This window comes from Elephas maximus, chromosome 26, assembly GCF_024166365.1.
Source record: "Elephas maximus indicus isolate mEleMax1 chromosome 26, mEleMax1 primary haplotype, whole genome shotgun sequence".
In the NCBI taxonomy this organism is placed as follows: domain Eukaryota; kingdom Metazoa; phylum Chordata; class Mammalia; order Proboscidea; family Elephantidae; genus Elephas; species Elephas maximus.
This window is the reverse complement of record NC_064844.1, coordinates 24,969,231-24,991,531: the sequence shown is the minus strand read 5'-3', so window position 1 is coordinate 24,991,531 and position 22,301 is coordinate 24,969,231. Positions and strand designations below refer to the sequence as shown.

The window sequence follows — 22,301 nt, the reverse complement described above, 5'->3', positions numbered from 1 at the left end:
AAATTAAGTGTGAGTTTGCTGAGTCAGTATGCCAAGCAAAGGCTAATATTATTATTTTTTAATGGAATGGAAATAACTGATTTCCTGGGGCAAATAGTTTCTCTATTTCCAGCTGGCATAAACAAACATATCCTTGAGGAGTGACGCCTGAGGGTGCTGACTGTAAATGAGGCCTTTCTGGTTATTCACCTTCGTGTTTAAGAATAAGGCAAGTAACTTACCGATTACTACGTCTGTTGTTGAAAAGGGGATTAGATTGTAGCTGTTCGTAAAGCATTTTGATTTCTGCTAGTCCCGGTAAAAACACAAGTACGGCACCTGGGTATATAAAAATAATCAAATTGAAAAATGCAAAACAAGAAAAAACTAATATAGATGAGAAAGATATTTTAAACCAAACAAGAAAAGTATTAATCCAAGAATTTTCACTGTTAATTTTCTTTTCTTTGTAAGGCCCCCATGGATTTACATAAAGAACAAATTATGTTTTTACACATTCTCTGACTTAATAACTACAAAGTGAATGGAGTATTATCATCTTTCTACAACAGGAAAAACTGAGGTGTGGAAAAATGTAATGCCTTAAGTTAGTCATACAAGAAGTTATTAGCAAAATTCTTTGAACATACTTCTTCAGTGCACTGGCCACGGAAATTGTTTCCACAGGAAGAGTTACCTTCTAACTTTATAAGACAGGAAGACTCTTTGGTATTAATGAATAAAACCCAAAAACATTCTAATGAAAATGAGAAAAAGAAACCATAAATGGCTGGCCAATTTGGTAATCTAAATTCAGATATATGCTGAAGACGCAGAACGTCAATTATTTACTAATGGTTTCACAAATATTTATCAGATGCCTATGCCAGCTTTGGAGCCCGGGTGGCACAGCAGTTAAGAGCTTGGCTGCTAATGAAAAGGTCAGCAGTTTGAATCTACCAGCCGCTCCTTGGAAATCCTATGGGGCAGTTCTACTCCGTCCTATAGAGTCACCATGAGTCAGAATCGGGTTGATGGCAACGGGTATGCCAACTTTGTGCCAGGTGCAACAGGAGATAAAACAAAGATCTGCCCACGAGGAACTTATGACCTATTATTTATATTTATCATAGTTATTCTCCCCACTAAATAATCTAAATTATAACAAAATGTAACTCTGAAGTAAGAAAGCCAAAACATTTTTCAGCACTTTCTGTAAGTATACAAAAAGTGTTCATATACATTATCTCATTTGATCCTCATAGCCACTCATTAAGAAGGTTGTGAGTACCCCTACTTTATGGTACAGCAAACAGCGGTCAGAAGTGACTCAGTAACTTGGCCAGGTCATGGGGTTAACAGGAGTGGTGCTTGGACTCAAACCCAAGCGTTCTGGCACCAGCTCCACGCTCTTTCTATTCTATACCCCATGCTCCTCTCTACTAAAATGCCAAAAAATTTTAGAGTGTTAAAATAATCTATATGGATAGAAAAACATTTTTTGTCTATATTTTTCTGTGTTTCTTAATCTGATCTGCCCTCATGGCTTGGCCATCTGTGTCAGGGGTATCTTTAATATTCACACATATATCTCAACTCTCTAATTACTATATCTTCTCTGCTCCAAATTCAGGTAATTTTTTTTTTGACATTTCTTTGGTTCCTCTGCTTGGTTTTTTTTTCTCCCAATAATAGTCTTTTCCTTTGGGACGAAACAAGATATTCAGTTCAGTGATAATGCATTAGCCAACACTGGCCACTTGCCAAGAAAAGAGCGACAAGGCACTTCAACAGTTCCATGTGGCCCACAAGTCTCTAGAAAATAGCCACACAATGATGAAAGTCTAAGCAAGGGGGGCAGCCGTTCTCATTTCTCTTAAGCACTGTATAATGAGCACATAAAGTGATTTTAAAAATCTATTATTCCATTTAGAGATCATCCAACATTGGCTACCCTCTATTTACTCAAGCATCCAATGCTCACTCAGTGCCAGGCAATGTTTTAGGGTCTGTACAACAGAGTGGTGAACAAGAAATTCCTATATTTAGAGAGCTCATACTCTACTGAAGGAGACAGCAAGTAAGCAAAACAATAATTCCAGATGGTGTTAAATGCTATGAAGAAAATAAAAACCATGTGTGGGTATTATGACAAAGAAGAGGCAACAGTTGTAGGTCAGCCAGAGAAAACCTCTCTGAAGAGGTGACATTTGAGCAGGAACCTGAGTGACGTGAAGGATTCAGTCATGAGAAGATCTGGGGGATCACACTGTGGGGAGAAGGAACTGCCAGAGAGGTAGGAAGGCCCCGGGGACAGGAAGGCAGTGAGGAGGGGGGAACGTAGTGCTCGCTCTGTGGTAAAGCAGCAGTAGTAGTAACGGTGGTGATGATGATGATGATGGTAAATGCAGTAGTACAATTATAGCATCATTATGAGGGGTAGGTTTACTGGGCAACAACTATATGCCAAGGAGCCCTGGTGGCACAGTGGTTAAGCGCTCAGCTGCTAAAGACTGGAGGTTTGAACCCACCAGCTGCTCTGTGGGAGAAAGATGTGGTAGTCTACTTCTGTAGAGATTACAGCCGTGGAAATTCTATGGGGCAGTTCTACTCTAATCTACGGAGTCACTATGAGTCAGAATTGACTGGATGGCCATGGGTCTGGTTTTTTGATTCGGAACTATATGCCAAGCACTGTGCTAAGCACTTTATATATGGTTTCTTTTAATCCTCAAAATAGCTTTATACAAGAGATATATTACTATCTTCATTTTACAAACACGGACACTGAGGCATAGAAGAGACGGGTGCTTTATCTGAGGTTATAGAATTCCTGAGTAGCAGAGCTGGGAGGTTTACCAGACTCCAAAGCCTGTGCTCTTAACCCCACTCCCTCATGGTCTCCATGGGCAGAGAGTTTACATGTGACTCAAACACTCATTACACGACTTTCATTTAGCCAGGGACTGAGTGTTCAGTGTGTAGACCACTCTGGCTTTTTTTCAGCTTTCTTCCTTTTGGGCTTTGTATGGTTAACATCTCTGTTTTGCTTGGCAGGAACAAAAAAAAGCGAACCTCAAAAGGTAATATTTCCCCCTTAGAAGCTAGTAAGCAACTTTAACACATAGCTGGGGTAGTGGGGTGGGGGCTCCAGGCAGGGAGGCTGTCCCCGCAGCGCCCATTACTTCAGGAAGTAAGCTCCCTTCTCTTCTGCCATCTCTCACACAAATGAAGACAAGCAGCAGTTACCTGGAGGGTAGGAATGCTTTCCATCCATAATCCACTCTAATAAGGCCTCTATTAATTCAAGATTCACCTTTTCAAAATCCATGATGGACATTGTTTTGATGACTGATTTGCTAAACCCTGAAAGACAGGTAAAAATCAGAAGGATAATTATACCTTACTAAAGGCTATGCCTGTGAACAAAGTGAGTGTCTTCATTTGACTGAATAACATGTACTAAAATGAACTTTTTCCTTTCAGCCTTTCAGAAAATACAGACTCACCAGAAGCACTTTTTGCTTGAACGGTAAGCAGGGAGCAGGCTCCTCCCCTGCTAGAAAGGCCCAGAGGGGCCACATTTAACTCTCCTCCCCCTTTCCCCTCTTTCACCCACTACATTATCAATTGACAGCCTACATTCTCGAAACAAAAGTCAAAGTGAAACACATTTCAGAAGCTCCTTCCAGGCTGAATCAAGTGAGTCAGACCAGGTGGGAGTCCAGGTAACAGTAATCCACAGAAATCAACGTACAGACACCACAGCTTTCTCCAGTGCTTTTACGACAGTCACTCTTAACCTTCAGGTTCCTCTGAGAAAATGATAACAGTTACGGATCTTAACACGTGATTTTAGTGGGTTCACCAACCCCCTAAAGTCTATCTGTGGACGCTCAGGGTAAGGACCTACAAAGCCATCTGAGGCCTACTAAAAGACACAGTTCTTTGGGCTGTACTATAAGCCTCAGCTCCTTTAAAAACAAGTAGCATACTCTCGGGGTAACTAAGTCTCCAAAGACTGCTGCCCTTTCTTCTTGGTGTCATTCTAACATCCCATCGCCCTAACTAGAGTCTAGCTGGAACAAAATAACTTTAGTTGGTATCAAGGAAGGAAAGCTTCCCAGGCCATGCTGAGAAGTTTGAGGAGAGGCAAAAGCAGTTTCTCAACAATCTTATTCTGGGGGAGTGAATCCTATGTTGGTCAAAAAGAAAGAAAGAAATATGCTACACAAACAACAGTGCGGTTAGGGAGCAAGGCAGAGCAAGAATCATTATTCTCTGCCAAGGTTCCAAACAGCCAGACCTTCAAAAGGATAAATGAATTATCTGCTTAAAAGGACTATGATTTTTTAAAAACACTGCACAAAGTTCTAAAAATTGAGCTAGGGAACATTATTTGTTTTTCTGAAAGGTAACAGAGAGCACTGAAATCACCTAGTTTGAGTCTTTTTTTTTTTTTTTTTACAGGAAAATGGAGGCTCAGAGAAGCGAAGTGATCGGCTCAGCACCATGCAGAAGCTAGCGGCCAGGCTTCCTGACCTCAAGTCCTCTATTCTCCTTTCTAAGAAACGGTGTCCCAGCGGTGCTTTCTGAACCTTGGAAACCTCTGTGCTTGAAATTAGAAAGGCATAGCTTAGATCCAGTCAGAATTCTTAAAAAGAAAATACTGAAATTTCAAAATACAGGATCCCAGGAGACTTTCCTGTTCTATAATTTAACAGAATATGGAAATTAAAATTATCAAAAAAGAATATGAACCTAGGACTCAGACACATTTTAATTAGAATCCCAAATCTGTGCTTACTGGCTGGGCACTATACTATGGATTTATATTATCTTATTTAATTCCCCCAATACAGCAGCTCCCCCCCTTATCCGTGGTTTTGCTTTCCGAGGTTGCAGGTACCTTTGGTCAACCGTGGCTGAAAATTTTAAGTGGGTACATAGCATGATGCAATCTCATACTGTCCCCCTCTGTCACGCACATAACTTTTATTACAGTATATTGTTACAATTGTTATATTTTATTTTTAGTTATTGTTGTTAATATCTTACTATGCCTAATTTACAAATTAAACTTTATTGTATGTATACACGTACAGGACAAATCATAGTATACATAGGGTTCGGTACTATCTGCAGTTTCAGGCATACACGGGAGGTCTTGGAATATATCCCCTGCGGATAAGGGGGAACTACTGTAATCCCACTCTACAGATAAGGAAACTAAGGCATAAAGAGGATAAGGAACTTGCCCAAGATCATACAACTGGTTTTACGGGAGCTTTGGGACTTGAAACCAGGTAAGAACATTCCACGGATCTATGCTCTGAACTTTATTTCTCATAATGTTGGGGAGATTAAATGAAATGTTTGTGAGCTATGCATATCTTCCTAAATAGCAGAAAATGACTAATGCCTACTATTTCTTGATGATTACCATTCCCCATCAAGGACTGGGAATAGAGTCTTTGGTGGAAGAAAGAAAAGGAAAACTCACTTGCCTCTTTTCCTAAAGGAGCAGTAACGAGATGTGGAGGCTCAGTTTTTGGAAAGGCTAAGAGGAGTTGGGGTAGAGGGGTCCAGGTAAAAGAACCAGAAGGGAAGCTGAGACCTGTCTCTAGTCTAGGCTTTAAGGAAGAAGGCAAAAGCAGTAGCCTTGAGGTTTCCATAGATTCAGCCTAGCTTATAAGTATAGAGGGTCACCCAGGAACGAAGAATAGCTGGATAGGGTCTGGCATGGTAGGTGGGAGAATCCAGTAACATAAATGAAAATGGCCAGCACAGGGTGGCTGCTCAAAAGATATCATTTTAAAAGCCCAAGAATAAAGCTAAAGCTGAAAAAAAAAAAAAATTTTTTTTTTTCAAAGCTAGAAAGTGAAAATTTCAGAATATTTGCACAGTCTCAAATATCTCTCCACAAATGACTTATTAACTACAATGGGAATAAACAGTAACCACACAGAAGAGATACCTGGGAGACATCCAAGTTAACACTGCCAATAATAGGACAAACCAATATCATTTACCTCCTGATACATGTACTGAGAAGGACTCAACATTGTTTCTGTGGTATTCAAAAAAAAAAAAAAAAGGTATGACTTGGGGAAACATCAGACAAACCTAAATGGAAGGGCAATACTACAAAATAACTGGCCTGAACTCTTAAAAAATGTCATGGTCATAAAAGACAAATAAAGGTTGAAAAACTGTTCCAGACTTAAAAAGACTAAAGACATATGACAACTAAATGTAATGCATGATCCTGGACGAGGAAAAAAACAACAATACTATTGTTGTTAGTTGAGTTGATTCAACCAATGGCAACCCCATGTGTGCTGAACAGAACTGCTCCAAAGGGTTTTCAAGGCTGTGACTTTTCAGAAGCAGATTGCCAGGCCTGTCTTCCGAGGTGTCTCTGGGTGAGTTTGAACCACCAACCTTGTGTTAAGTAGTTCAGTGCTTAATCGTTTGTGCCACCCAGGGACTCCTAATTATTGAGATAATTGGCTGCATTTTAATATGGACTGGGGAGTCAATAATAGTATTCTATCAGTGTTAAATGCCCTGATTCTGATCATTCTACTATGCTCTGATTCTTCAGAAACACATACTGAAGAGTACAGGGGTAAAGTTGATATCTTCAACTTACTCTCAAAATACTCAGGAAAATAAATACACATGCGCAAAGATAAAACTATAAAATAAATGCAGCGAAATACCAGCAACTGGTGCATTAGGGTAAAGCGTATATGAGAGTTCACTGCACCATCCAGCAATCTCTTGTGTAAATTTGAAATTATATCAAAACAAAAAGTTACAAAATGCTTAAGAATATAATTTATATTTTACTATTGCCCAATTTTTCTATAATGAACACATTCTTTTTATAATGAGAAAAAAAAAACCCACTGGTAAAGATAATAACGATAATCCAAGTATGTGTTGGAACTGCTCTTTTTCTAAGTTTAAGGTTGGTCTGATGAATTAAAGACAATATAACAATGAAATAAGAGGCATACTTTTCTTCTGCTGGATGACAGTGGAGAAAAACACTGGAAATCCTTGGCACAATGGCAATATTTCCTTAGGAAGCAGGTTACCTTTATAGCGGGCCAGGAGCTGCTTAAAATCCAACTGTTGATCGGGCACCTGATCCTTGACAGAACCCTGCTCCTGGAGGTAAAGGGAAAGCCTCAGATCTTCCTCAACTTCTTCAAATGCAGTTCTGTTGCGTCTGGCTTTAAGCTTGTCCTTTGAAATCTGCTTCATGGAGCGCAGATATGGGCTCCCATCCTGTAACACATACCTGGGGGATGAAGACAAGGGAATGTGCGTGTATATGTCTGCTGGTGGGGAACCAAACTACTCACCTATTTTATGTGCTCATTCAGTAGAACGCCGCTGTTTCTGCCCAACTTACATGCTATCCTTCTGCTAGTACACAATTCACCAGCTGCATCCTGTCCCAGTGGGGAACAGGGATGGTTTTGGTTCTGTCCAATTTATAAGGATAGGAAGCCAGAGAAAAATTTGGGGGAAAGCCCTACCCAGGAAAAATGGTATGAACATCATAAAATATATTTATTTGAAACCACAGACTGGTGGAAGGAGGATGAACACGGTGGGGGTCCACAAGGGAAGAGGAACCCAGAGCAAAAACAACAAGGGGAAACATACACACTTCAGATTTTTAATCTCAAGGGCCAGAATCACAGTTTCATTATACATTACAGGCCATGATCCAAAGTGGCTTATCTTCCTTTAGACCAGGTCAGTCAATCTGGCAAATATCAGAACTAATAGAAATTCATTACAATGAACAATGTGATCAATTTTACACTAGCTACACAAAAGCTAACCCCCACATGAGACTGATAAATTTGCTCTCAAGCTCAGCAAAGGCAACGCTCACTGGACTATGCCTCAACTTTTGCTGGACGTATTTTAATGTTGATAAATTTATAGCTGATAAAGTTGTTAAACTTCTGTTGCCTGCAGTTAGTTGAAAAAAATGCTTCTTTCCATTCTGTTTCAGGGGTCAAGCTTCTCTAAGTGTAGAGCACTCATTATCTTTAACCTCTGAAACACGGGATACTGCTAACCACCTTCTTGAAAATTTGTCTTCCTTCAGTTTCTATGATACCGCAATATCATGGGATCCTTCTATTTCCGACTACTTACTCTTTCACTTCTCCTCTCCCTCTGTCAGCTTTGTAAACGTAAGTGAGCCTTCTAGGTGAATCCTCAGTTAACACCCCCCCCCGCCCCCCTTTATTTTCTTCTTTGGCAATCTTGTCTACTCCCATAGTTTCAACTGTCACTCTCAGGCAGCTGGCTCTCCTTTGCTACACACATTCTAGACACACATCCAGTCGCTGGCTGGGCATCTCCATGAGACTGTAAAACATTTCATTACTCAATTCTGATTGGCTTAGGCTTAGTATTTGTTAATGATAATATCATTAAAAAAAAAAACAAAAAACAACAAACCCGTTGCCATTAAGTCGATTCTGACTCATAGTGACCCTACGGGACAGAGGAGACCTGCCCCATAGAGTTTCCAAGGAGCGCCTGCTGGATTTGAATTGCCAATCTTTTGTTTAGAAGCCATAGCACTTAAATACTATGCCACCAGGATAATGCCACTGTTGTTGTTAGGTGCCATCGAGTCGGTTCTGACTCATAGAGACCCTATGCACAACAGAACGAAACACTGCCAGGTCCTGCGCCATCCTTACAATCGTTATGCTTGAGCTCATTGTTGCAGCCACTGTGTCAATCCACCTTGTTGAGGGTCTTCCTCTTTTCTGCTGACCCTGTACTCTGCCAAGCATGATTTCCTTCTCCAGGGACTGATCCCTCCTGACAACATGTCCAAAGTATGTAAGACGTAGTCTCACCATCCTTGCCTCTAAGGAGCATTCTGGCCACACTTCGTCCAAGACAGATTTGTTCATTCTTTTGGCAGTCCATGGTATAGTCAATATTCTTTGCCAACACCACAATTCAAAGGCATCAATTCTTTTTCGGCCTTCTTTATTCATTGCCCAGCTTTCACATGCACATGATGTGATTGAAAATACCATGGCTTTGGTCAGGCGCACCTTAGTCTTCAGGCCGACATCTTTGCTCTTCAACATTTTGAAGAGGTCCTTTGCAGCAGATTTCCCCAATGCAACACGTCTTTTGATTTCTTCATTGCTGCTACAATGGCTGTTGATTGTGGATCCAAGTAAAATGAAATCCTTGACAGCTTCAAACTTTTCTCCGTTTATCATGATGTTGCTCATTGGTCCAGTTGTGAGGATTTTTGTTTTCTTTACGTTGAGGTGTAATCCATACTGAAGGCTGTGGTCTTTGATCTTCATTAGTAAGTGCTTCAAGTCCTCTTCACTTTCAGCAAGAAAGGTTGTGTCATCTGCATAACGCAGGTTGTTAATGAGTCCTCCTCCGATCCTGATGCCCCGTTCTTCTTCATATAGTCCAGCTTCTCGGGCTATTTGTTCAGCATATGGATTAAATAGGTATGGTGAAAGAATACAAACCTGACGCACACCTTTCCTGACTTTAAACCAATCAGTATCCCCTTGTTCTGGCCGAACAACTGCCTCTTGATCTATGTAAAGGTTCCTCATGAGTACAATTAAGTGTTATGGAATTCCCATTCTTCCCAACGTTATCCATAATTTGTTATGATCCACACAGTCGAATGCCTTTGCATAGTCAATAAAACACAGGTAAACATCCTTCTGGTATTCTCTGCTTTCAGCCAGGATCCATCTGACATCAGCAATGATATCCCTGGTTCCACGTCCTCTTCTGAAACCGGCCTCAATTTTTGGCATTTCCCTGTCGATATATTGCTGCAGCCGTTTTTGAATGATCTTCAGCAAAATTTTGCTTGTGTGTGATATTAATGATATTGTTCTATAATTTCCACATTAGGTTGGATCACCTTTCTTGGGAATAGGCATAAATATGGATCTCTTCCAGTCAGTTGGCCAGGAAGCTGTCTTCCATATTTCTTGGCATAGACAAGTGAGCACCTCCAGCACTGCATCTGTCTGTTGAAACATTTCAATTCATATTCCATCAATTCCTGGAGCCTTGTTTTTCGTCAATGCCTTCAGAGCAGCTTGGACTTCTTCCTTCAGTACCATCGGTTCCTGATCATATGCCACCTCTTGAAATGGTTGAACATCGACTAATTCTTTTTGGTATAATGACTCTGTGTATTCCTTCTGTTTTCTTTTGATGCTTCCTGTGTGGCTTAATATTTTCCCCATGGAATCCTTCACTATTTCAACTCGAGGCTTGAATTTTTTCTTCAGCTCTTCCAGCTTGAGAAATGGCCGAGCAGGTTCTTTCCTTTTGGTTTTCCATCTCCAGCTCTTTGCACACGTCATTATAATACTTTGTCTTCTCAAGCTGCCCTTTGATACCTTCTGTTCAGTTCTTATACTTCATCAATTCTTCCTTTTGCTTTAGGTGCTCGACGCTCAAGAGCAAGTTTCAGAGTCCCCTCTGACATCCATCTTAGTCTTTTCTTTCTTCCCTGTTTTTTCAGTGACCTCTTGCTTTCTTCATGGATGATGTCTTTGATGTCATTCCACAACTCGTCTGGTCTTCGGTCACTAGTGTTCAACGCGTCAAATCTATTCTTGAGATGGTATCTAAATTCAGGTGGGATATACTCAAGGTCATATTTTGGCTCTCATGGACTTGGCCTGATTTTCTTCAGTTTCAGCTTGAACTTGCATATGAGCAATTGATGGTCTGTTCCACAGTCGGCCCCTGGCCTTGTTTTGACTGATGATATTGAGCTTTTCCATCATCTCTTTCCACAGATGTAGTCAGTTTCATCTCTGTCTGTTCCATCTGGCGAGGTCCATGAGTATAGCCGCCGTTTATGTTGGTGAAAGGAGGTATTTGCAATGAAGAAGTCATTGGTCTTGCAAAATTCTATCATTCGATCTCCGGCATTGTTTCTATCACCAAGGCCATATTTTCCAACTTCTGATCCTTCTTCTTTGTTTCCAACTTTTGCATTCCAATCACCAGTAATTATCAATGCATCTTGATTGCATGTTCAATCAATATCAGACTGCAGCAGCTGATAAAAATCTTCTATTTCTTCATCTTTGGCCCTAGTGGTTGGTGCATAAATTTGAATAACAGTCATATTAACTGGTCTTCCTTGTAGGCGTATGGATGTTATCCTATCACTGACAGCATTATACTTCTGGATAGATCTTGAAATGTTCTTTTTGACAATGAATGCAACACCATTCCTCTTCGAGTCGTCATTCCCAGCATAGTAGACTATATGATTGTCCAATTCAAAATGGCCAATACCAGTCCATTTCAGCTCACTAATGCCTAGGATATCGATGTTTATGGGTTCCATTTCATTTTTGACCATTTCCAATTTTCCTAGATTCATACTCTGTACATTCCAGTTTCTGATTATTAATGGATGTTTGCAGCTGTTTCTTCTCATTTTGAGTTGTGCCACATCAGCAAATGAAGGTCCTGAAAGCTTTACTCCATCCACGTCATTAAGGTCGACTCTACTTTGAGGAGGCAGCTCTTCCCCAGTCATCTTTTCAGTGCCATCCAACCTGGGGAGGCTCATCTTCCAGCACTATATCAGACAATGTTCCACTGCTATTCATAAGGTTTTCACTGGATAATGCTTTTCAGAAGTAGACTGCCGGGTCCTTCTTCCTAGACATGTCTGTCAGTTTGTCGTACTGTGGGGGCTTGTGTGTTGCTGTGATGCTGGAAGCTATGCCACCGGTATTCAGATACCAGCAGGGTCACCCAAGGAGGACTGGTTTCAGCTGGGCTTCCAGACTAAGACAGACTAGGAAGAAGGACCCGGCAGTCTACTTCTGAAAAGCATAATACCACTAGATATGATAAAATGAAAAAATGACTACAGTCTGGATTGGAGTTCTAGGTCTGCACTAAACCAGCTTGCCATGAAACTTTTAGCAAGTCAGCTTCAAAGAGCTTTATTTTCTCATCCTTGAGGGACTTGGCCTTTAGGAAACTATTTTTCCCGGAGCCCTGGAGGTTTCTCAGAGCCTCGGGGAGAGGTAAGGGATGGGAGGCACTGTAAGTTCACGGGAGCTCTATCCTCCCTGCCACCATTTTCAGCCAGATTGCTCATATTTTTTTTTTAAAAAACACTTTTTTGTGTTTTAGGGCAAAGTTTACAGAGCAAATTAGTTTCCCATTCAATAATTTACACACAAATTGTTCCACGACATTGGTTGGATTCCCCACAATGTGTCAGCACTCTCCCCATTTCTACCCTGAGTTCCCTGTTTCCATTCATCTAATTTTCCTGTCCCTTCCTACCTTCTTATCTTTGTTTTTGGGCAGATGTTCCCCTTTGATCTCGTACAGATGATTGTTCTAAGGAGCTCTTTCTCACGGTGTGACTGTTCACTTTATGGGCCTGTCTACAATTTGGCTGAAAGGTGTTCTCTGGGAGTGGTTTCAGTTATAAGTTAGAAGGGTGTCTAAGGGCCATAGTCTCGGGGTTCCTCCAGTTTCTGTTAGACTAGTAATCTGGTCTTTTTTATGGATTTGGATTTTGTTCTACATCTTTCTCCTACTCTAATTGGGACCTTCTATAGTGATCCTGATCAGGACAGTCAATGGTGGCAGCTGGGCACCATCTAGTTCTTCTGGTCTCAGGCTTGTGGAGGCTGTGGTTCATGTGGGCCAGCTCTCATTTCTTTATGATTTCTTTAAAATTTCACTTGAAGAAAGCATACTGAAGCTTAAAAAAAAGCCACTCACCTATGATTCATAATCTTTGACTCCCTCCAACCCCTCCCCTCCACCAAATGCCATATCTTCCTTTCACATCCAACATTCATTTGTTCATTTAATGTTTACCTAATGCCTAGTTTGTGCAAGGGACTGTAGGGATAGGTGTCATGTGGTATATAAAAATGAATACACTTTCAAAATAGGAACTTGCAAATCGGTGGGGGTAGAAGCCCAAAACAACTCAACATATTGCAAGACAGATGGAAATAAATGTCATTAGAGGCACAAAAAAAGTACCCTAAGCCTTCTGATAAAGAAGTGATTAATTTTTACTAGAAGTAAAACGGGAAATTTCATGGAGGTAGCATTTCAGATGGGTGTTGAACAATGAATACATATGGAAGAGGGAGAAAGGAATAAAGACATAACGATAGGAATGGTATGGCATATTTGAGAAATAGCCAGTAGTCAGAGGGTGCTAAGCTTTGTGTGGGTGAAAGGAAGTTAAATGTAGGCTGATGTCACATGATGTGAGCTTTGAGTGTCCATGGAATGTGGGAAATGGGGAGCCAAAGAGAATTTTTAAGAAAAGGAAGGGCATGATCAATTCTATGTTTTAAGAGAATTCTGGAGGCAATGACTTTGAAAAAGTGAAAAAGTAAAGATAGGTAAACTAGTTGAAAGATTATCTATCTCCCCAGAGATTCATATTCAATGGGAGTGAGGTAAAGACCTCAAATTAACAATTTTAATAAGCTCAGGTGTACTTATTACACACTAAAATTTGAGAGGCACTGTTTTTGGGGTTTTAGCTAGAGAATATTGTATCATTAAGTAACTATGGAATTAGCAGGGAAGCTTATTAGGGCTAGCAGCAGCAGAGAAGTGGAGACATCATAACTCTCATACTATTCTGCAAAATCCTTAAAGGTAGAATGATAATACCCGTTTTACATACGACGGAACTGAAGCATAGGCAGATTAAGCAATATCCTAAAGTTAGTAAGTAGACGGACTTAAATCCTAGCAGTCTGTCAGTTTGTTGTACTGTAGGGGCTTGTGTGTTGCTGTGATGCTGGAAGCTATGCCACCGGTATTCAGATACCAGCAGGGTCACCCATGGAGGACAGGTTTCAGCTGAGCTTCCAGACTAAGAAGGACTAGGAAGAAGGACCCGGCAGTCTACTTCTGAAAAGCATTAGCCAGTGAAAACCTTATGAATAGCAGTGGAACATTATATGATACAGTGCTGGAAGATGGGCCCCCAGGATGGAAGGCACTCAAAAGATGACTGGGGAAAAGCTGCCTCCTCAAAGTAGAGACAACCTTAACGATGTGGATGGAGTAAAGTTTTCGGGACCTTCATTTGCTGATGTGGCGCAACTCAAAAGGAGAAGAAACAGCTGCAAATATCCATTAATAATCGGAACCTGGAATGTACGAAGTATGAATCTAGGAAAACTGAAAATCGTCAAAAATGAAATGGAACGCATAAACATCAATATCCTAGGCATTAGTGAGCTGAAATGGACTGGTATTGGCCATTTTGAATCGGACAATCAAATAGTCTACTATACTGGGAATGACAACTTGAAGAGGAATGGTGTTACATTCATCATCAAAAAGAACATTTCAAGATCTATCCTGAAGTACAATGCTGTCTGTAATAGGATAATACCCATACACCTAAAAGGAAGACCAGTTAACATGTCTATTATTTAAATTTACGTACCAACCAAAGATGAAGAAATAGAAGATTTTTATCAGCTGCTGCAGTCTGATACTGATTGAACATGCAATCAAGATGCATTGATAATTACTGGTGATTGGAATGCGAAAGCTGGAAACAAAGAAGAAGGATCAGAAGTTGGAAAATATGGCCTTGGTGATAGAAACAATGCCAGAGATCGAATGATAGAATTTTGCAAGACCAACGACTTCTTCATTGCAAATACCTTCTTTCACCAACATAAACGGCGACTATACACATGGACCTCACCAGATGGAACAGACAGAGATGAAACTGACTACATCTGTGGAAAGAGATGATGGAAAAGCTCAATATCATCAGTCAAAACAAGGCCAGGGGCCGACTGTGGAACAGACCATCAATTGCTCATATGCAAGGTCAAGCTGAAACTGAAGAAAATCAGAGCAAGTCCACAAGAGCCAAAATATGACCTTGAGTATATCCCACCTGAATTTAGAGACCATCTCAAGAATAGATTTGATGCATTGAACACTAGTGACTGAAGACCAGACGAGCTGTGGAATTACGTCAAGGACATCATACATGAAGAAAGCAAGAGGTCATTGAAAAGACAGGAAAGAAAGAAAAGACTAAGATGGATGTCAGAGGTGACTCTGAAACCTGCTTTTGAGCGTCGAGCAGCTAAAACAAAAGGAAGAATTGATGAAGCACAAGAATTGAACAGGACATTTCAAAGGGTGTCTCAAGAAGACAAAGTAAAGTATTATAGTGACGTGTGCAAAGAGCTGGAGATGGAAAACCAAGAGGGAAGAACCTGCTCGGTGTTTCTCAAGCTGAAAGAGCTGAAGAAAAAATTCAAGCCTCGAGTTGAAATAGTGAAGGATTCCATGGGGAAAATATTAAGCCACACAGGAAGCATCAAAAGAAGACGGAAGGAATACACAGAGTCATTATACCAAAAAGAATTAGTTGATGTTCAACCATTTCAAGAGGTGGCATATGATCAGGAACCGATGGTACTGAAGGAAGAAGTCCAAGCTGCTCTGAAGGCATTGACGAAAAACAAGGCTCCAGGAATTGATGGAATATGAATTGAGATGTTTCAAGACAGATGCAGTGCTGGAGATGCTCACTTGTCTATGCCAAGAAATATGGACGACAGCTTCCTGGCCAACTGACTGGAAGAGATCCATATTTATGCCTATTCCCAAGAAAGGTGATCCAACCGAATGTGGAAATTATAGAACAATATCATTAATATCACACACAAGCAAAATTTTGCTGAAGATCATTCAAAAGAGGCTGCAGCAGTATATTGACAGTGAAATGCCAAAAATTGAGGCCCGTTTCAGAAGAGGACGTGGAACCAGGGATATCATTGCTGATGTCAGATGGATCCTGGCTGAAAGCAGAGAATACCAGAAGGATGTTTACCTGTGTTTTATTGACTATGCAAAGGCATTCGACTGTGTGGATCATAACAAATTATGGATAACATTGCGAAGAATGGGAATTCCAGAACACTTAATTGTGCTCATGAGGAACCTTTACAGAGATCAAGAGGCAGTTGTTCGGCCAGAACAAGGGGATACTGATTGGTTTAAAGTCAGGAAAGGTGTGCGTCAGGGCTGTATTCTTTCACCATACCTATTTAATCTGTATGCTGAACAAATAATCGGAGAAGCTGAACCATATGAAGAAGAACGGGGCATCAGGATCGGAGGAAGACTCATTAACAACCTACGTTATGCAGATGACATAACCTTGCTTGCTGAAAGGGAAGAGGACTTGAAGCACTTGCTAATGAAGATCAAAGACCACAGCCTTCAGTATGGATTACACCTCAACGTAAAGAAAACAAAAATCCTCACAACTGGACCAATGAGCAACATTATGATAAACGGAGAAAAGATTGAAGTTGTCAAGGATTTCATTTTACTTGGGTCCAGAATCAACAGCCATGAAAGCAGCAGTGAAGAAATCAAAAGACGCATTGCATCGGGGAAATCTGCTGCAAAGGACCTCTTCAAAGTGTTGAAGAGCAAAGATGTCAGTCTGAAGACTAAGGTGCGCCTGACCCAAGCCATGGTATTTTCAATCACATAATATGCATGTGAAAGGTGGACAATGAATAAGGAAGACCAAAAAAGAATTGATGCCTTTGAATTGTGGTGTTGGTGAAGAGTATTGAATATGCCATGGACTGCCAAAAGAATGAACAAATCTGTCTTAGACGAAGTATGACCAGAATGCTCCTTAGAAGCAAGGATTGCGGGACTGCGTCTTACATACTTTGGACATGTTGTCAGGAGGGATCAGTCCCTGGAGAAGGATATCATGTTTGGCAGAGTACAGGGTCAGCAGAAAAGAGGAAGACCCTCAACAAGGTGGATTGACACAGTGGCTGCAACAATGAGCTCAAGCATAACAATGATTGTGAGGATGGCTCGGGACCAGGCAGTGTATCGTTCTATTGTGCATGGGGTTGCTATGCATTGGAACTGACTCGACGGTACCTAACAAGAACAACAGTCTGTCTCCAGAGTTGGTTTTCTTAATCAACACATAATATTGTCTGTGATTTGCAAATCATATAATACATATTTGCTGAAAGAAAGGAGAAAACAAAATGCTTGAATAGAAAAATTGGAACACTAACATATTTACTAGTATCCTGGCGCACTGAGGGCAAAATAACAATTCTGTTTTCAATGATTTTCAATAAGCCTTAACTACTATCTTTCTTACCTTGTCACAGCAATGGCATCTTCCAGAAAAAACTGATCAACAGGGAAGGTACGACCTAAAAAAACAAGAAAATAGAAAAAGCTTCACAATACCTGTTAAACTATCTTGAAATAGATTGTATAAATAAAATTCTCTTAAAATAAAGCTTGATACAATAAGGTGCTATTTGTATTACGGTCTTAAAACTATCAAAAACGTTTTTGATGATAGAAACTGGTTAATAAATGTTATGGACTTAATTGTGTCCCCCCAAAATATGTGTTATAAATCCTAGCCTCTGTGCCTGTGGTTATAATCCCATTTGGGAATGGGCTGTCTTTGTTATGTTAATGGAACAGGGTGTATCTTGAGTCAATCTCTTTGAGACATGCAGTTGCTATTAGGTGCCATCAAGTCAGTTCTGACTCACAGTGACCCTATGTATAACAGAACAAAACACTGCCTGGTCCTGTGCCATCCTCACAATCGTTGCTATGTTTGAGCCCACTGTTGTAGCCACTGTGTCAATCCATCCCATTAAGGGTCTTCCTCTTTTCCTATGACCCTCTACTTTACCAAGCATGATGTCCTTCTCCAGGGACTGGACCCTCTTGGTAACAGGTCCAAATTACATTTGCCATCCACGCTTCTAAGTAGCATTCTGGCTATATTTCTTGTGAGACAGATTTGTTCGTTTCTCTGGAAGCCCATGGTATATTCAATTTTGTTTATCAGCACCATAATTTAAAGGTGTCAACTCTTCTTTGGCCCTCCTTATTCATTGTCCAGCTTTCCCACACATACGAGGCAACTGAAAACACTATGGTTTGGGTCAGGCACACCTAAGTCCTCAAAGTGACATCTTTGCTTTTTAACACTTTAGAGAGGTCTTTTGCGGCAGATCAATATGTCATTTGATTTCCTGACTGCTGCTTCCATGGACATTGACTACGGATCCAAGTAAAATGAAACCCTTGACAACTTCGATCTTTTCTCTGTTTATCATGACGTCGCTTATTGGTCCAGTTGTGAGGATTTTTGTTTTCTTTATGTCAAGGTGTAATCCATACTGTATTACAGGCTGTAGTCTTTGATCTTCATCAGTAAATGCTTCAAGTCCTCTTCCCTCTCAGCAAGCAAGGATATGTCATCTGCATATTGCAGGTTGTTAATGAGTCTTCCTCCAATCCTGATGCCATGTTCTTCTTTAATAATCCAGCTTCTCAGATTATTTGCTCAGCATACAGATGGGATAAGTATGGTGAAAGGATATAACGCTGACACACACTTCTTTAAACCATGCAGTATCCCCTTGTTTTGTTCTAACGACTGCCTCTTGGTCTAGGTACAGGTACAGCATGAGCACAATTCAGTGTTCTGGAATTCCCATTCCTCGCAATGCTATCCATAATTTGTTATAATCCACATAGTCGAATGCTTTTGCACAGTCAATAAAACACAGGTAAACATCTTTCTGGTATTCTTGTTTTCAGCCAGGACCCATCTGGTATCACATCCTCTCATGAATCTGGCTTGAATTTCTGGCAGTTCCCTGTGGATACACTGCTGCAACCGTTTTTGACTGATCTTTTGCAAAATTTTACTTCTGTGTGGTGTTAATGATATTGTTCAATAATTTCAGCATTCTGTTGGATCATCTTTCTTTGGAATGGGGACAAGCACAGTTGGTTGGCCAGAAAGCTGTCTTCCAAATTTCTTGGCATCCATTTGTTGAAACACCTCAGTTGGTACTCTATCAATTCCCAGAGATTTGTTTTTCGCCAATGCCTTTGGTGCAGTTTGGACTTCTTCCTTCAATACCATCGGTTCTTGATCATATACTACCTCCTGAAATGGTTGAACATTGTTCAATTCCTTTTGGTACAGTGACTCTGTGTATTCCTTCCTTCTTTTTTTGATGAGTTCTGCATCGTTCAATATTTTGCCCATAGAATCTTTCAATACTGCAACTCGAGGCCTGAATTTTTTTCTTTAGTTCTTTCAGCCTGAGAAATACTGAGCATGTTCTTCCTTTTTGGTGTTCTAACTCCAGGTCTGCACATTTCATTATCGTATTTTGTCTTCTCGAGCTGCCCTTTGAAATCTATTTAGCTCTTTTACAACATCATTTCTTCCATCCACTTTAGGTAGTGTACATTCAAAAGCAAGTTTCATAGTCTCTTTTGGTCTTTTTCTTTCCTGTCTTTTTAAAGACCTTTGGCTTTCTTTATGTATAACGTCCTTAATGTCATCCCATAACTCTTCTGGTCTTCAGTCGTTAGTGTTTAATGTGCCAATTCTGTTCTTGAAATGGTCTCTAAATTCAAGTGGGATATATGCAAGGTCATACTTTGGTTCTCATGGACTTGTTTTAGTTTTCTTCAGCTTCAGCTTGAACTTGCATATGAGCAATTGATGGTCTGTTCTGCAGTCTGCCCCTGATCTTGTTCTGACTGATACTGAGCTTCTTCATCGTCTCTCTCCACAGATGTAGTTGATCTGATTCCTTGTATTCCATCTGGTGGGACCCCCGTGTATAGTCGCTGTTTATGTTGTTGAAAAAGGTATTTCTAATGAATAGTTCGCTGGTCTTGCAAATTCTATCATGCCATCTCTGGCGTCTTTTCTATCACCAAGGCCATATTTCCCAACTACTGATCCTTCTTTTTTGTTTCCAACTTTCGCACTCCAATTACCAGTAATTGTCAATGCATTTTGATTGCACATTTGGTCAAGTTCAGACTACAGGAGTTGGTAAAAACCTTCAATTTCTTTATCCTTTCAGTAGAGACTGATGTATAAATTTGAATAATAGTTGTATTAACTGGTCTTCCTTGCAAGTGTATGGATTTTATTTCGAGATATAAAAGAGATTAAATATGCAAGCAAGAGAAGTAAGGATGGGGGAAGAATGATGCCAAGTCACATGAGATTTCCAAGGAACTAGGAAACAAGCGGAAGAGACAAGGACCTTTTCCTAGAGCTGACAGAGAATGAGTTCCTCTAGAGCTGGCACCCGGATTTCGGACTTAAGCTTCCTAAACTATGAGTAAATACATTTCTTTTTGCTAAAGCCACCCACTTTTGGTATTTCTGTTACAGCAGCACTAGATAACTAAGAGAGTAAGAAAACAGAAGTGTATAGATGAAGAAAATGATAATTTGCTAATAATACTTTTTTTTTTCACCTGTTACCCCTTTCCACCCTTATTCCCTCCTCCTTTCGGGACCATTAAACATTCAGTTATATTCTAGATAAAGCATATAGTTTCTTTTTTGACTCTATTGTCAACACCCTCTACGACTAGAAGAAACAGCACTATTATTCATCAATCCATGTTTTCAAGTTGTCCCTTTGGTAATCAATTATGGAAGGATAAACCAAAGTTTAGGGAGATAAATTAATGGATTGAATTGTGTCCCCCGAAAATCTGTGTCAACTTGGCTAGGCCGTGATGCCCAGTTTGTGTGGTTGTCCACAATTTTGGGATCTGATGTGATTATCCTGTGTTGTAAAACCTAACTTCTGTGATGTTAATGAGGCAAGATTAGAGGCAGTTATGTTAATGAGGCAAGACTCAATCTACAGGATTAGGTCGTAGTTTGAGTCAATCTTTTTTGAGGTATTAAAAAAAGAGCAGAGAGGAAGAAGGACCTCATACCACCAAGAAAGAAGTGCCGGGAGTGGAGCGTGTCCTTTGGACCTGGGGTCCCTGAGCTGAGAAACTCCTAGACTCAGAGGAAGACTGGTGACAAGAGACTTCCCCCAGAACTGACAGAGAAAGCCTTCCCCTGGAGCTAATGCCCTGAATTCGAACTTCTGGCATCTTAGACTGTAAGAGAATAAATTTCTGTTTGTTAAAGCCATCAACTTGTGGTATTTGTTATAGCAGCAGTAGATAACTAAGACAAGCACCAAAAGAAGCACAGATTATCTAGGTTCACTCTTCCTAGAGTAAATCAAAATCCTGAAATTTAGCAGAATCCAGCAATGAACAAATACACTATACACAGACACCACTTTCTTTTTATTACAGATTGCTACTATATATTCACATTTTAGTGTGAAATATAATGGAATGGTAGAAATAACCAAGAGTTAAGAAAAAGAAATCACATACAAAATTGAATTCTCTGGCAAATGGATATAACGTTATCTTCTTATCAGTTATACTGGATGGCTATAATTTTATTATAAACTAATCATTTCTCCTCTAGAAAGAGATAAAAATACCTATTAATTTATGTCACAAATAAACTTTAAGATAATTATATTTGCTTATGGGACATGGTGGCACAGTGGTTAAGAGTTCAGCTGCTAACCAAAACGTCAGCAGTTCAAATCCACCAGCTGCTCCTTGGAAACCCTATGGGGACAGTTCTACTCTGTCCTATAGGGTCACTATGAATCGGAATCAACTCGGCAGTAACTGGTTTTTTTATTCAAACAATAAATTTTTAACGGTGCATTTTAATTACCTGGTATGGTAATAACTGGGCAGAAATTGAAATATTCTGAAAACAGCTCAGCATTTAAGGTTGCACTCATTAGAATAACTTGAAGACTTGGCCTCTGCAATATCATGTCCTTCAAAACTAACAGCAAGAAGTCACTAAAAGAAATAAAAAACACATGTGAGGGTCAAACAAATTCATCACATGAAAATTATTAACTTTAAATATATTTTGAGCAAGGAATGGAAAGATGAATTATATTCCTGGATGTGAAGACTGAATATTACAAAGACACCAATTCTTCCCCAAATAAATTCTAAATTCAGTGTAATACAAACAGGATTGATCATTGAATCTGATAATTCTACTTCTTGGTATCTACAAAAGAGGCATATGGAAAGATTTTTCACTACAGCATTGCTTTTAATAGTAAAACAACAGAAACTACCTAAATACCATCAACAGACAACTGGTTAAATATAACAATATCCATTTTGTGGAATAACATGAGGCAGATAAAAGGAATAAGGCAGAATTATAGGTACTGATATGAAGGATCTCAAGACATATTGTTAGTGAAGAAAAAAGAAAAAACCAAGTTGTATAAGTTCTGTAATACATAGTGTTATAGAATAGC

General features: G+C 39.9%; 1 protein-coding gene across 3 annotated transcripts in view; it reads right to left on the bottom strand.

Moving 5' to 3' along the window:
* The window catches only part of DHX57 (DExH-box helicase 57), a 98,942-nt gene that overhangs the window by 35,000 nt on the left and 41,641 nt on the right, over nucleotides 1-22,301 (bottom strand). For all 3 annotated transcript variants that reach the window (XM_049870286.1, XM_049870288.1, XM_049870287.1), the window contains exons 10-14: nucleotides 21,689-21,822; nucleotides 17,231-17,285; nucleotides 7,086-7,291; nucleotides 3,229-3,345; nucleotides 222-318 (exon numbers count right to left, since the gene is read on the bottom strand). In XM_049870286.1, coding sequence (XP_049726243.1) covers nucleotides 222-318; nucleotides 3,229-3,345; nucleotides 7,086-7,291; nucleotides 17,231-17,285; nucleotides 21,689-21,822 — 609 coding nt within the window. The remainder of the gene's footprint in view (nucleotides 1-221; nucleotides 319-3,228; nucleotides 3,346-7,085; nucleotides 7,292-17,230; nucleotides 17,286-21,688; nucleotides 21,823-22,301) is intronic.